The 16,031-nt window shown below is 41.7% G+C and overlaps 2 protein-coding genes across 3 annotated transcripts in view; one reads left to right on the top strand and one right to left on the bottom strand.

Annotated features, from left to right (window-relative positions):
* FGF13 (fibroblast growth factor 13) overlaps positions 1–16,031 on the top strand; it is a 514,186-nt gene that overhangs the window by 77,183 nt on the left and 420,972 nt on the right. The window lies entirely within an intron of this gene.
* LOC114504688 (feline leukemia virus subgroup C receptor-related protein 2-like) lies at positions 11,380–14,770 on the bottom strand. The gene has a single exon (XM_036016627.1). The coding sequence runs from the start codon at positions 14,492–14,494 to the stop codon at positions 12,935–12,937; it is 1,560 nt and encodes a 519-aa protein (XP_035872520.1). The 5' UTR covers positions 14,495–14,770; the 3' UTR covers positions 11,380–12,934.

Here is a 16,031-nt window from a genome sequence, read left to right as displayed (position 1 = left end):
GTACAATTGGATTATTATAGTCCAGGGGTGTCAAACTCATTTTCACCAGGGGCCACATCAGCCTTACAGTTGCCTTCAAAGGGCTGAATATAATTTTAGGACTGTATAAATGTAACTACGCCTTAACTTTAAGGAGTTGAAATTACATTTGACCCTTTGAAGGCAACTGCAAGACTGATGTGGCCCCTGGTGAACACGAGTTTGGAACCCCTGGTCTAGTCTATCATATATTAGTTACCAAAAACAAGCTGGTCTTTTGGGGTGAATGAGAAATATTCATTTCTGTATTTTCTTGATCTAGGAGAAAAAAAAATTCGAGATGAGAAAACTAAATTAAGGATACTGACCTTAATGCCATAAAATGAGCACCCCACTATTTTGGAATTTGTACATTTTTAATGAAAGTTAGCAATGACCACTCATCATATAGTCCTCATTAAGATTGCACAGTAGTCCATGATGCAAGTCTGGCTGTTTTGTTAATTTGCTATTGCTATTGTGAATTTTTTGTGAAACACTATGATATAAACATTTGGGAACACTTCTCTTTAGTCTCCAGCATAGGGCCTGGTACCTAGTAGGTGCCTAAGACACTTTTGTTGAACTGTGTTAGCAGAATTGATCCTGGAAATCTGCGCAATTTGCTCATTGAGTTAAATGGCCACTCATTTTTTAAAAATGGGAGTGACCTGGTGCATCCACTATATACCATACCATATTCAAGCTGCTTGAATTATTTATATAAAAATATTAAGCTCCTAGTATGTGTCAGGCACACATAGGAGATGGTTCACTAAACAGATAGTTCACAGTCTCTGTAGTCATAGAGTTGACATTCTAGTAGGGAAGACAGACAAATGACAACAAAACCACAAAGAAATAACTTTAAAATGATAAGAAGTGATATGAAGGATACAAACAAATATTTGAACTGAGAGCTTATATATATCAGAAAAGTCATTCACCTCCAGATGACTGAAACTTCTCAAAACAGTAGCTTAAATATGTTTCTGTCTCATGAAAGAAATCAGGAAGTGATCATTATAGGGTATAGTGTTTCTATGATGTTGTTACTGGACTAAAGGGGTCCATTTGCCTACACACATCAAAGCCCAATAAGACATGAACAGGAGTTTGCAGCAAAGAAAGTAAGGGTTTATTTTTAGATAGTAGCCCATGCCCAGAGTCACAGGTGAGCTAATGCTCAAAGACCTGGCTCCCCCATGGCTTCCAGGGGACGGGTTATATCCAGGAGAGATCATTAGTCATGGTGACTAAGGGCATCAGGGTTGTGACCTCTACTGAGTGGTCAGCACTAGAGTAGGGGTAGGTGATCAGCGCAGCCGGTCCAGATGCAGCCGTGGCATTGCATGGTCTGGTTTCTCTGCATTTCTGAGCCTGGAGCTGAAACACAGCTGAGGCCTAGATGTTATCCCTAGTTTGACAGAAACTGTCTCTGTGGTCAACAGACCTGATGCTTTGTTCCTGAGTTAATTTGATGCTGATCAGAACCTCTGTATCCTGAGGGCTTAATGCTTAAGGGAGTGGTTAAGCAAGGGAGAAGGAGGCAGGCAAGTCAGGGTGCTGGACGAGGCCAGTTTGAATCAAAAGGAAAGAAAAGAGAAAGGTCATACTAAAGAAGTGAAGTTTCTGCACAGGTACAGTGTCATCAGGACACAAGCACCTTCTAGGTTTCTGCTTCTCCAGGTACTCTGGATTTAGAATGGGGTTTCCATCCTTACAGTCAGTTCTTGGTCCAGGAGACCTGGTGGCTTTCCAGTAAGGAAGAAGGAAGAAGGAGGTAGAGGAGGCAAAAAGGCCTGTTTCCCAGCTAAGTCAGTTCCTTTGAAAGCAATCTTGGAAACCCCACCCAACACCTCCACTTAATGTGCCAGTTACAAAGGAGGCTGGGAATGCTGTCTTTGAGCTGGACACGTGACCCACACTGAATAAAATGAGGGTTTTGTTAGTAAAAAAGAAAGTCAACTTGCAAAATTTTATGGAATTTGCTAAAAATAGCAAAGTTTTATTTTTATTATTGTTTTTATTGTTGTTCAGGTACAGTTGCCTCCATTTTCCTCCCACCTCTCTGCCCCACCCCACACACCCCCACCTCCCACTCTCAGTCCTGCCCCCCATTTGGCTTTGTCCATGGGTCCTTTATATATGTTCCTTGACAATCCTTTCCCTTCTTTCTTCTCACCTCCCCTCTGGTTACTGTCAGTTTGTTTTTAATTTCAATGTCTCTGGTTATATTTTGCTTGCTTATTTGTTTTGTTGATTAGGTTCTACTTATAGGTGAGATCATATGGTGTTTGTCTTTCGCCACCTGGCTTATTTCACTTAGTATAATGCTCTCCAGTTCCATCCATGCTGTCAGGAAGGGTAGGAGCTCCTTCTTCCTACCCTTCCTACCCTTTCTGCTACGTAGTATTCCATTGTGTAAATATACCACAGTTTTTTGACCCATTCATTTACTGATGGGAAAATAGGTTGCTTCCAGCACTTGACTCTTGTAAATTGCTTTGCTATGAACATTGGGATCCATAGGTTGTTTTGAATTGGTGTTTCAGGGTTCTTAGGGTATAATCCCAGCAGTGGAATTGCTGGGTCAAAAGGCAATTCCATAAAAATAACAAAGTTTTAAAAATGACCTTCCTTCCTTTCTACCTTCCTTCCTTCCTTCTTTCCTTCCTATTTAAGAACACTTCAAAAATCCCTGTTGTCACATAGGACATTCTAGTGGGGTAAGACAGAAAACAAATAACATAAAAATAAGTGGATGATACATGTCACATTTTATATAAGATTGAGAAAACATCATTGGCACTATTGTTATGGGTTTTTTATTGTGTTCAGTTTCTTCACCAATTGCCTTACTGAGCTCCCACATCAGTGGTGTGAGGTGGACTTCATTTCCCCCACTGCCCAGGTGAGGAAATTGGGTAAGTAAGTTCATATTCTTGCTCAGGTGTCACAGCCTCCAGGAAAGCTTCTTGTTCAAATGTCTGTTTCACCCATGAAACAATGAGATCTTATTGGGCAGGGACTGATTGTACTGAGTTTTATAACCCTATGCCCTGACCCAGGACATAGCATTTAGTCAGTACCCAATAAATGTCCAGTGGTTGAACAGAACTGACTAGAGCTCACATTCCTAGTATTTCAGTGTCAGAGCCAAGATTCTGATCCATGAAGGCCTATTGGACTTCAACTCCATGCCCTTTGGTAGTGTGAACATTTGTCCCAACTTCATCTATTTTGTACATCCAGATTTTATTTTATTTTTTGCACTGTTCTGGAATGTTCATAAAATATCACCATACATCTAGATTTTAGATAATTGTATTTTCTAAAGCAGATCCAGTTATCTTTTTTGCATGATGGAATTTGTTTACTTCAAGGTAAAATAAGTGGACCTTCTGAGGCAAATAATTCTATACAAAGGGCATTCCTATGGTGCCCATGCATTTTCTCCCATTCTCTTCAGTAAGCCAGATTCCAGGTATCTGGGCCCTACAGCTTACAACCTAAGCTCTGTGCTTTTTTCTGAACAGTTCATGATCAAGTCACTTAATGACTTGCCATCCAAGGCTGTAAAGACATTAATTATTTAAATTAAGTGGGTGTTAAGAGAATCCGAAGTCAGTTTTGCTTTGCCTAGAGGCATCAGAATCCCAGAGTATTAGAGCCGGAAAGGCCCTTAGTCATCCCTGGTGCAGTCTATTCATTTCCCAGGAAGAGGAAATGGAGATTCAGAGCAACAAAGGCACTTGGCCAAAGCTAGCAGATAGCAGCCGTGCCACCTGACTCCCACTCTAGTGTTCTTTCTGCTCTATCATGCTGCCACTTATGCAGCAAATAAAAGGGATTCTTACCGAGTATGGGGAATTGTGAATGGACTCTTACTCAAGAGTAAAGAGGTGAATCATGATAATTTCACCATGTATTTCAAATAATAACTCAAGTACAGTCAGCCCCAACCTGGTTTGAATTAGCAACATCTGCTATGGAGAGGTTATATTTTTTTAGTAGAGTCTTTCTAATTTGGTGTTACCTGCCAGCACTGCAGAATGCATGAGGAGGCAAGTATACTTTTTTGAATCCTGAGAATACATTAAGATTCTAATAAGGCAGCAGCAGGATATAGCCAAGAGAGCACGAGCCTTGGAGTCAGGTGATCTGGCTTTGACTCATGGCTTCACAACCTACTAACTTTGTGAGCCTTTGATAAGAACCTTCTTGGAGCTATTGGAGAATCTGGAGGCTCATACACTTGAGGCTAGGAGGAGGGCTGCTGGGGAGGTCGGTGATGGCTTGGTCTGGAGCTCTAGAATGTGACTGCATTCTACTAGGTCTCTGTGGCCAAATTTAGAAAGTGATTGTAATAATTTGGATTAGCATTGATAGACACAGCCCTTGGATAAACTTGCTTCTAGTTGGTGTTATATATGAACATTTCCCTTTGCTTTCATAATGTTTTAGTACTATTCAAGAAGCCTCTTTGATTTTTTTTCTGGAATAAAACCTTCTATAAATGAAGAGATACATACACAGGTGTGTGAGTCTGTGCATGTCCACACAACCTCTCCATAATTAAGTACAGCAGGTCCTTGAATAATGTTTTGATATAATGTGGATTAAAAAAATCAGTTCATAGCAAAATTCACTATCTTTGGGGTTTGCACCTTGTCTCCATCTGCGTGGGCTTTTTCTGGGTCCTTCAGTGTCCTCCCACATCCTAAAGATGTGCATGTGAGGTGAACTGGTGTGTCCACACTGTCCCAGTCTGAGTGAGTGTGGAGTGTGAGTGCCCCTGAAATGGAAGGGTGGCCTGTCCAGGGGGGTGTCCTGCTCATGCCCTCAGGTGCCCCGAGAGGATCTGGCATCCTGAGACTCTGAACTGGAATAAGCAAATTGGAAAATAAAGATCTGATTTGTTTTTATTCATTTAAAAATAGTGTATGTATAGCCCACGTCTATTCCAGTGTTTAGTATTAGAAGTGTTTGGGGCCCTTATTTAAGAGTTTGGTGATGATTTTGTGACTATAAATATACTGTAGGAATATAACTCTTGTTTCTATCAATTAGCCTCTGGTAAAATTGCTTTCATTCTATGTTGTTTCCCTTAAAGTTGCAGTTCCCAAGAATCCATCAATGATGTTATTAGAGGACTCCATGAATTAGTTAATGAAATATATATTGTGCATACTATGTGCAAGGCCCTACATTTTATGAAATGATAGTGAAAGCCAGGTGAAATGTGGGTAGGGGAAAAATAGTAGAATGAATGAAAACGAGGAGGATTGTGATGATGGCTGCCATTTATCTAGTGCTCACCATGGGCCAGCCACTGGCAGGTGCTATATATACATATACATCTCTCACCAGATCCTCACAGCTGGCCTATAGGATTTGCACTATTATCACTGCCCTCTTACACTGAAGAAACTGAGACCCAGTATGTTCAGCAACTTTCTGAGGATCACACTGCTAGCAAGTACTGGTGCTTGGACTTGAGCTTAGTTGTGACCAGCTCCAAGGCTCAAGGTCTTAGCAACCTTTTATGTGCGTTAAAAAGGCAGTGTAGTGACTGGTAATGGGTTAAAGCCTTTTTTTTTTTTTTGAGGAGACAAGAGTATCTGAGAACTAGACTGTGGTGATAGTTGCCTAATTTTGTGAATTGATACAAAAAATCATTGAATTGCATATTTTAAATGGATGAATATTATGGAATAGGTATCATATGCCAAAGCTGTTATTATAAAAAGGCAGGGTAACTTGGTGGTTTTATGCTAACTAGGAGCTTACTATACGCTGTGCACTGTGCTAAGAGTTTAACAGACATTATTTTAACTCCCATAACAACCCTGTGAAGTCGGTGTGCCATAATCCCCATTTTACAGATGAGTAAATCAAGCCTCAAAGAGACTAAGACATAGGTCTGCGATCATGCACCTAATAAGCATTGGAACTAGGACTCAGTTTCATGTGTATTTGATTCTAAAGCTTGTGTTTTTTTGTGTCCCCAAAGCATGGTAGACATTGGCTTTCTTTTTAGTGTCAAAGAAATATGGCCCCAGTTTTTATTGGTCTTAGAATTTACTATCCTTTCTAGTACTAAATGGTCATGGAATGGAACTTTGCAGTGTTTCTGCCACATCACAGCTCACTTGTATTATTGTCCATGTAAAAGAAGCTGGGGGGTGCTGTTGTTCATCCAGCAATTTAATGATTAAATTTTATGTCAGGTATAAATTAGAGATTGAAAAAATGCTTCATGTCTAACAAGTTTAGAATGGGGCAAATGTATTTGCTATTTGTTATGCTCATTTCTGGCAGTATCAAATCATTTTATTTTAAATGTACTGCTCATTTTTGGGTGCTGTTTTGTTTTTCTTATATAAACTTTTTCCATTTATAACAGCTCTTTTTTTTCTAGAAATAGATAGCATTCATAAACTGGAAGTTTCATTGGGGAAATTTTCTGTGGCACTGCGACAGAACTGTCTTGGCAGAAATACTGGAATCCTATAAAATAGAGTTGTTATTGATATACTTTAATCAAAAAATTCTGTTTAGAAGCAGTAAAGTCATGCATTGTTAGGCATCCTTGGTTCTATCCTTATTCTGCTTGCTAAAACCATTTTCCATCTATGGAGTGACGCCATAACCATATATCTCCAAATTTCTTTCCCTAGTACTAAAAGAGAAGTCTTTTTTTTTAAAAAAAAAGATTTTATTTATTTATTTTTAGAGAAATGGAAAGGGAGGGAGAAAGAGGAGAGAAACATCAATGTGTGGTTGCCTCTCACATGCCCCCTACTGGGGACCTGGCCCACAACCCAGGCATGTGCCCTGACTGGGAATCGAACCAGTGACCTCTTGGTTTGCAGGCCAGCACTTGGTCCACTGAGCCACACCAGCTTGGGCTAAAAGAGAACTCTTTTAAAAACAAAAAACAAAAAATCTTTATTGAGGAAGAATTGACAAATATAATTGTATATATATAAAATGTGCAATGTAATGATTTGATATACATATACACCATAGAATGATTGCCAAAGCCAAGATAATTTAACACATTCATCATCTCACATAGTTAATGTAGGTAACTTTTTTGTGTGGTGAGAATGCTAAAGATCTACTCTTATTTTTATTATTTTTAAAGATTTTACTATTTCCTTTTAGAGGGAGAGGAAGGTATAGAGAAAGAGAGGGAGAGCAACATCAGTGTGGGAGAGATAATTGACCAGTTGCCTCTTGTACACCTATAACTGGGACCTGGCCCACAACCCAGGCATGTGCCCTGACTGGGAATCAAAGTGGTGACCTTTTGGTTCACAGGCTGGTACTCAGTCCACTGAGCCACACCAGCCAGGGCAAAGCTTCATTTTCTTCTACCTTTAACTTTGTATCCTTTGACCAACATCACTCTATTTTCCTTTCTTCTTAGCCTTTGGCAAACACCATTGTATTCTGTTTCTATGAAATCAGCTTTTTAAAAAGGAGGACTCTTGAGGGTTGTAATGGTACTGTGAATCCCCCAGCATTGCCTCCCTGGGATGGTACAATTATTCCCAGTCCTCTCTGATGTCTAATAATATAATGACAGGGTTCATTTTGGTGTATCAGTCTCCAGGGCAAACCTTTGTAAGACTAGCTGTGATTGTCTGCTCTGGCAGGAGGCCCCTTCTCAGGGTCACCTGAATATATCCTGCCCACCTCTGTTCTGCACTCTTGCTCAGGCTGTCCCCACTAGCTGGGATGTATTCATACTCTCTCCCCATTCTGCCTCTGCCTTTTGAGATCTTACTCATTTGTAGCAGTCAACAGTGATCTGTAGGCATCAAAAGCTACTCTTGTCATTTGAAGCAAGTATAGCTGTTTAATTACTGCTGTTTGATTAGGTACTTACAAAATCGCTGGGATGGGAGGAAGTGGGGCCTCTGGTCTGGGTCTCCAGGCATGATGCTCACAACACCAGCACTGAACTGGCCCACCAAAGGGAGCCACTCCTGTTTTCACCTCCAAGGAGATGGGAGGCTACTGCTGGAGCAATGGCTTTCAGGACATACAGTGAGGGCTGCAGTCCAGGGGAAGGTGGCTATCACCACAGCCACTGCAATTGACTCTCAACACTCACAAAGCCAATGACTGGACACTGGAACACTGCTTGTTAGTAATGAAAGACTAAACAGATTAAGATGTAGGAAGATGACCTTTGCCTTACCCTAGTCTTCTAAATACATGAGTATATAAAAATAAATAAAATGAATATATAGCGTTCCAGCACAAATAATGCCCCTATTACAAAATCTTTTAGTACAAAATGATAAGTACGTAATTCTGTAACATAAGAATATCAGACTCAAGCACACCATATGATATTTTAGGTAAAATGTTCAAATTGACACTAAACCTATTATTAAACCTATATTATTACCTATCAACCACACTCAAGCAGGTGTCACTTCTGCTGGGTTCTGTATATGTAAACCTATACTCCAAATATAAATACAAAATATATGACTATGAGATTAAGTAATTTGCATAAATTGTAAGCATCTTGACCTACAAAACACATTTTATTTCCTATGCTCCCTGAATTGTACTTCTAGAATAGTGTTTTGCCCAAATGCTCAATAAATGTTTACTAAATTAGTTGAAACTAAATATGTTGTTGGAAACTACCTTCCCCTGTTTGGGCTTTAGTGTTCTCCTTTGAGAAGTAAAGGGCTTGGATGCACTGATCTCTAAATTCTTTCAGCTTATATACTTGGAGTTTCCTTGGGTTGAGTTGCAGGGGCAGCCATAAGAAGAAATGCCATTATAGTTCTCTGTGTGCCAGGTTCTATTCTAAGCACTTAACATCCCATGTTTCCTTTGAGCCTCTCAACAGCCCCATGAGGAAGTTATGGTCCTTGTCCATTCGTACTTCACATGTGAGGAAATGGGTGCTCAGAAAAGAGAAGTCACTGATCCATGGTCACACCACTAGTGAGTGGCTGAGCTCAAATGCTAAGTCATGTCTACCTGACTGCAAAGCCTTCCTTCTCTCAGACAGAATGACATCTTAGGCATAGTTTTTTCTTCTTGTCTTCCTTTCCCCTTTCTCATGTATTCTTGTTTCATTTTCATCATCATCCAAAAGCATGGCAGGTCTCCTGGCCTATATCTTATGGGTCTTACCCCTTTTCTTGGAACTGAAGTTAAGTATAGTTTTCTTGGTATTGAACACATGTGACATGTGTTGAAAGCTGAGAGTCATTTACATTGCTGGTTTGGTTGTTGATGAACACCAACGAGCTGGTCCCATCTCCCTGAACAGGGACACAAACCACAGGACCTGGTTTTGATACCTATCAAGAGATTAAAAGCTGGAGAATACATTATTGAACAATTGCTTTTTTGGGCATTAATTATCTAATATTGTTCTTTTTATAAAACTTGCTTATTTTGTAATAAAATATTCAGTATCATTTTAGGCTTAAAATCCATATTTGTATGCATAGAATGAGATCTGGAAATACACGCTAAAGGTATTAACCATGTTTATATGTAGGTAGTACAGTCAGAATTTTTTGTGGATTCTATTATGTGCATATACTGATGTTTTTCTATCATGAGTTTGTATGACTTTTGTAAGAACAGGAGAATTATAAAGCAAAATGTTGACCATGCTTTGAATTGGCATGCTCTTAAAGCTGAATCCATCACATGCCTTTCCTCTGTGCCCCTGACCCTCACTCAGTGATATGCAACACTCTTGTATTTCACCAACCCACAGAAACCAGACTAAAGCATTTACCGGTCAGTATGTCCATAGCTTAGAACTTACAGTGACCAGGACTCTCTAGGTTTATGACTTTTGACTTTCAGAATAAATTTTCATACATAGTTTTATATGCCTTATTTGATGTGAAAACAACAAAACTGTTTCTTCCTTAGAACTATAACTCACAAGGGACTTGAGAAGGTACATTATTTTATGTCAAAGTCAAAGAGTATTCCATAGTGGGAAATAAAATTATTTTAAATAATTTTTTTTAATTTATTGATTCCAGAGAGAGAGGAAGGAAGGAAGGAAGGGGGGAGGGAGGGAAGAAGAGGGGAAGAGAGAGGAAGTGGCGGGGGAGAGAAAGAGAAACATCTATGTGAGAGAAAGATCAATTGGTTGCCTCCAGTAACTGCCTCAACCAGGCACCAAACCCACAATCTAGGTGTGTGCCCTGACCAGGAATCAAAGCCAGGACCTTTCAGGTTATATGGGATGCATATCCCATATATGCATCTTCCAGGTTATATATCAGGGATGATGCTCCAACCAACTAAGCCACACAGGCCAGGCTGGAAATAAAATTATTTAAAAATAAGAAGATTGTAGAATGGTACACTTGAAACCTATATAATTTTATTTATGCACCTTTCAGGTTATATATCAGGGATGATGCTCCAACCAACTAAGCCACACAGGCCAGGTTGGAAATAAAATTATTTAAAAATAAGAAGATTGTAGAATGGTACACTTGAAACCTATATAATTTTATTAACCAATGTAACTCCAATAAATACAATAAAAAAGTAAAAATTATCACTGACATTTGTACAGTATTTTAGGTTTACACGGCCTATTCACTTCTTTCACAATTAGGATAGAAATAATTTTACAGATGAGAATACTGAAGCCTGGAGTGTCCATCTAGGAAGAGGCACAGCCAAGACTTACAGAATCCACATTCTCTTATGCTTATCACTTCAACACAGCATTTCCATTAATTAAATGAAATGATACTAGGTATTCAATAAAATGATAGTTATTGCCGCTGGTTGCTTCTCCTCCACTTCCTTCTCATCGCTGTCCTCCTTCTCCTCCTCCTTCTCCTTCTACTCGGTATCCTTATGGCAATTTATATTTTGAGAGGTTTCTGTCTGTTTATGAGTGTAGTAGAACCCCCAGAAGAGGAGGGGTGACATCAAGTGCAGAAAATCATCCCTGTCGCATCTCCTTCCCTCTCCTTTCTCTCTCCTCCTTCTTCCCTCCATCTTTAATTCTTCAGTTAGTTCTATAAATATATTCTGGACAATCTTTTATTGCCTCCAAACATGTGGTTTAAAAATAGGAAATACAAATTATGTTTTTAAAGTAAAGCAATGGATTCATTAAACATTTTAATATACAGGGTCTGGCAAAAGTAACGCCCCTATTCATTACAAAATCTTTTAGTACAAAATCTTAAGTATGTAATTCTGTAACAGAACATCACATTCAAGCATACCATATGACATTTGAGCTGAAATTTTCAAATTAAAACATAAATTATTACAACCATATTATTACCCTACAAACCACACTCAAGCAGGCATTGCATCTGCCAGACCCTGTATTTTAAAGGGCTGAAGAGTAAACACCTTTCTCTTTGTCAAAAAAGTAAAGTACACTTTATCTCCATCTCTCTTCCACCCCTAACTCACTTCCCCACCTGAAATGAACTTCTTTTATGAAGTACAGTGTCTGTACACACACACACACACACACACACACACACACACACAAACATACACCTGGCTCCTCTGGCAGTGGCCCAAGCACCACAGCACTGTTGCCAGTGCAGGTGTCTCCTTACGCTGAATCCAGGGCAGTAGCCACAGCAAAATGTCACAGTGGCCATGCTTGCAGCTAGGTGTTCAACGTACAAGAGAAATGACCAAAATGCCTTATTTTCAGGAGATCCTGCCTAGGCCTATGAATGGAGTCAGGCAGCAGGTTGGGCAGGAGAGGAGGTCAGCTTGGGTTGATTTAAAGGCATTCCCTTTAAAGTTAGAACATTTGATAAAAGGTTATTGCTGGAGGGGAGTGGGTATGCAAATACTGTCCCCACCAGAGGAGGGATATATTTAATTCAAGCAGACTCAATTCCCACTTCAGGGGCCACCTTTCCTTCTGCTTCTTTCCTGTCATCTCAGAAGCAGCTTTGGGATTTCTCAGGGTGGGATAAATCAAGGTTTGTTTTCAGTAAAGATCACAGGAAGTTGGCTGTTATTGCCCTCTCTCCAGAGAAAACAAGCCCTTAGTTTCTCAAGGCAGTGTCCACATGAAGGCACCAGAAGTGGCTGCAACACACACAGCATCTCTGGGCAAAGACTTCTTTTGTAGAGAAGAACCTTCCTATTCAAATCAAGCTACCAGAGTTCCCAAATACAGGCATCCACAAACACACTCAGAAGTTTGCCTCCAGCTCCCTCACATGCCTGGGTGGTTACCTCTCCCAAATCAGTTTCTCCTTCATGGCCACAACAAAGTTTTTCTCAAGTTTATTGATGTTTGGTTTGATCAGCTCCTAGGAAAGTGGATTAGGAGACAGATCCCAACATTAGGGCAGGAAAATTTAGGCCCAGAGTGCCCTTGGGTTTGTTCCAATGGAGCTTTCTCTTGTACAGAATTTTAGCAGTTAGTCTGATGACCCAGGAATGACCATCATCTAGAGCAGCTGCTGCTCCTTAGAATTTGGACTTCTAAGGGTCTTAAGACACTAGAAAAAGTTAATATCCTGAATAAGCTTTCTTTCTGTGATAATTTGGCAGGCTTTCTCCATGAGGGACAGAGGTGAGGAGAAAAGGCAAGGCACCAAGCCAGGACTGACTCGACTACTCACCAGCCTCTTCGAACACCAGCTCCCAGAACTTATAAGGGGAGGGAGTGGGAATGGAATCTGCATTTGGTGAAAGGTGTAATTTTCCCCAACCAGACCATGTAAGCTCTTGAGTGGGTTCCAGGAGGCATGGACACTGCTGTCCAAGCTATAAACATTCCAGCCAGTTCCTTGCTAAAGCTGCCCCTGCAAAGACCTTTGTGCGACAGCAACAGCTGTGCTGACTGAAAAGGTGTTGGTGGTGGGTTCTCCTTGTTCTGAGTTGCAACCACCTTTTTCTCTCAGAGATGCTCCTCAGACACAGTGGTGGGTACTTTGCTGGCATTGCTCTCCTCCTCCTCCTGGAGTTCATTTTCAGGATTTTCTTTGTTTTCTCTTTGCCTCTGGAGATCTGCCTTGATGAATGCAATGAGGGCTGTCCCAAGGGTGAGAAAGACACATAAAAAGATGTTCCCATGCATGGTTCCATAGTTGCTGATAATCTGTCCCTGGGAGATGGTGAAGATGATCCCAAATACCTGGGCAGACATGTTTAGGAGGCCAGATGACATGCCTTCTGATTCTGGGTATGTCAGCTCCACAGCAAACTCAAATCCTAGCGGGAGATGGCCAGTCATAAAGAAGCCCATTGTGCCAGCGGTGATGAACACTATCCACAGATGTCCCAGGTTCAAGGTCATGGTGTACACCACCATGCCCACCAGAGTCATGATATAGACAACCAGGACTGTCTCCTTGTAGGTTTTGAGCCTATCCAGCCAAATGCCTGAGATCACAGCCCCAAGCATTCCTGAAATGATGATGGTCAGGCCAATTCTTCCAGCATTCACTTCTTCCCCCAGATAGTGCAAGATCGCCATGCGATTCAGCAGAGTGGACAAGGCATAAAAAGCCCCAGCATTCAGACCATAGGTGATGACAAGCAGTATGAAGTTGAGGTTTTTGAAGAGCCAGGCAATGGAACTTAAGTATGAAGCATCATGGGATGCCAAGGCATAGCTCAGGGACTGGGCCCTGTTGGGGGGATATTTAGGCTTCTCCTTGAATATGATGATGACAAGGATAAAAAGAAGAGTGGCAAAACCTCCTATTAGGTAGAACATGTGGCGGATGTGGTGGGAAAGCTTGTTCTTGTCTTCGATATTGGGTACCAAAATAGGAGGGACAAAAAACCCAATTGCAATTCCAAGCTGATTGCCAAAGACAGCTATGGAGCAGGCATTTGAAACCTCATTAGGTCCAGACCAGACTGAAGCTATGCGGGAGGGCATGCCCAGGATGAAGACCTGAGCCACAGAGCAGATGACCTGGCCCAGTATGGTGACTGCAAAGAGATGTGGCTGCAGGCTGCCCAACTTCACCCAGGCCCCCAGGCAGTTGAGAGCAAAACCAGCAAGGGCAATAGTGCGCAGGCCGAATATTTCCAGCAGCCAGGCCACTGGCAGTAGTAGAAAGATGTAGGTCAGCATGTAGCACATGGACAGCCAGTCAATGGCAAAGGGACTGACTTCGTAAAAGTTCATGAAGATGTTACTAATGGAGCCATACTGGATCCACTGGAAGTGATTGCACATTGAGTAGCAGCTAAATAACAGGACCACTTTCCAACGGCGCTTGCTCACCTTGATCACTGTGAAGTCCTTGCGTCCTGAGCTACTGGGGTGCACTGAACTATTTGGGCTGGCCAAGCCACCTCCTTGGGCCAAGGTACTGGAGTGGGTTGAACTTCTGGGGTACATAAAGACACTGGGGAGAGCAGACATGCTGGGTTCTGCCTGGAGCACAAATTCCTGCTCAGGGGTGCCATCGTTTTCTTCCAGGTTGGGATACTCATTCACCATGACCACGGCCTCTCCTGGAGCCCTGGACTGGTGCTGAGGATTCTAGCACTCTTAAGGGACGGTAGCCTAAGCTGGTCCCCTGAAGCTGATAGGGCACTTGTCTCAGTCTGTTGGTCTGTCTCAGAAGAAATTGAGACTCAAGCTTGCATAAAAGCCACAAGTTGATCTCCCAGTGCTCACTTCCGAGACTTTGCCCTCACTTTTCTGTGGAGCCCGCTGCCCCCAAGCCAGCTGCAAACCCCTCAGCCATGTCCTAGCTGCCGGTGTCTTTACTTGTTCTAAGGCGTTCAGCCCCTGGTGCAGGAAAGAATTCACTCTTCGGGTAGCCACTTCCCCTAACTCAGTCCGCTCACGGCTGGCTTGGGTCCTTGCCCCCTCGGGCACACGTGACCGCCCCTCCCATCCCCCCCCATCCCTTGTCATCCTACCTTGCTCCTCCTCTCCCTCCTGCCTCTTACCCCGCCCACTCCTAATGACCTTGAGCCTGGTGGCTCAGTTGTTTCGACACAATTTGGCAGGTGCATGCCTTCCCAACACCCCGTGTGCCATGGAAACCATCTGCTTAACCCCTACCTCCTAAACTGTCCCTCCAATTCATCTGCCCCTCCCAGAGGTCTACGTGGAAAAAATCCCGTCTGCCCTTCCGAGGTAACCCTCCAAATAGAGTGTCCTCACTCCAGACGGCATCTTCTGGCTATAAATATTTGTTTTAAACTCTCCTGAAGATTCACTGGAGATTCAAACTTAGCCATGGCAGATGGCCTGAGAGGCCAGCTTTCATGACCAGATTCTTCTCTTTTCAGTAGCGAAACATAAACATTTTACAATCAGCATATTTTATCCGTGAACTAAGGCTTTCTGATTACTTTCCATCAGCAGAGCCTAGTTTATTTGTTGCCTTGGCTTTTAAAGATGTGTCTTGTATGTAATGTATTTGTGACAACCAGTTGCTTTTGTTTTAAGAAAAGTCATCTCAGAGGGACAAGTTACAATATGCTCCCCCCAACCCAACTGTAATTTTAGATGTGATAAAATAACATCTACAAGCATTACTATAAGGGGCCAGATGTGGGCTATAATAGTGCCTAGCATATGCCTCTGTTTATCATACTTTGTACTTGTCAGTTTATTTGTCCACACCCCATTCCTCCTCACTCTACTGTGTGCTCCTTAAGGGTAGGTCTGTGTCTTAATCACTTTCATATCCTCAGGGTCTGATACATATTAAAAGTAGAATAACAATGAAAAATGACATGGCCTCTGCAACAAAAGGATAATTTACAAGCTTCTGAAACTTTCTGGAAATATCCTGAGGCTTGAGTTCATCATCTGTTCAGCAGGTACAGGAGTGATTTTACAGAGTGGCTGCTCAGGGACTCTAGCTTGCCTCCCCCACCCATTTCTTCTTGGTCTTCTTGGTCTCCTCCTTGTCCTTTAGGGACATGCTTGCATCAGCAAATCCTGGCTCCTTCACACTTGGCAACAAAGAGTTTAAAGTCTGTTTATAAAGAATGTCAAAGTCCCATTTGAAGTCTAT

The sequence above is a fragment of the Phyllostomus discolor genome, chromosome X (assembly GCF_004126475.2).
Source record: "Phyllostomus discolor isolate MPI-MPIP mPhyDis1 chromosome X, mPhyDis1.pri.v3, whole genome shotgun sequence".
NCBI lineage: Eukaryota > Metazoa > Chordata > Mammalia > Chiroptera > Phyllostomidae > Phyllostomus > Phyllostomus discolor.
Note: the sequence above shows the minus strand (reverse complement) of the source record. Positions and strands in the feature narration are given on the sequence as shown.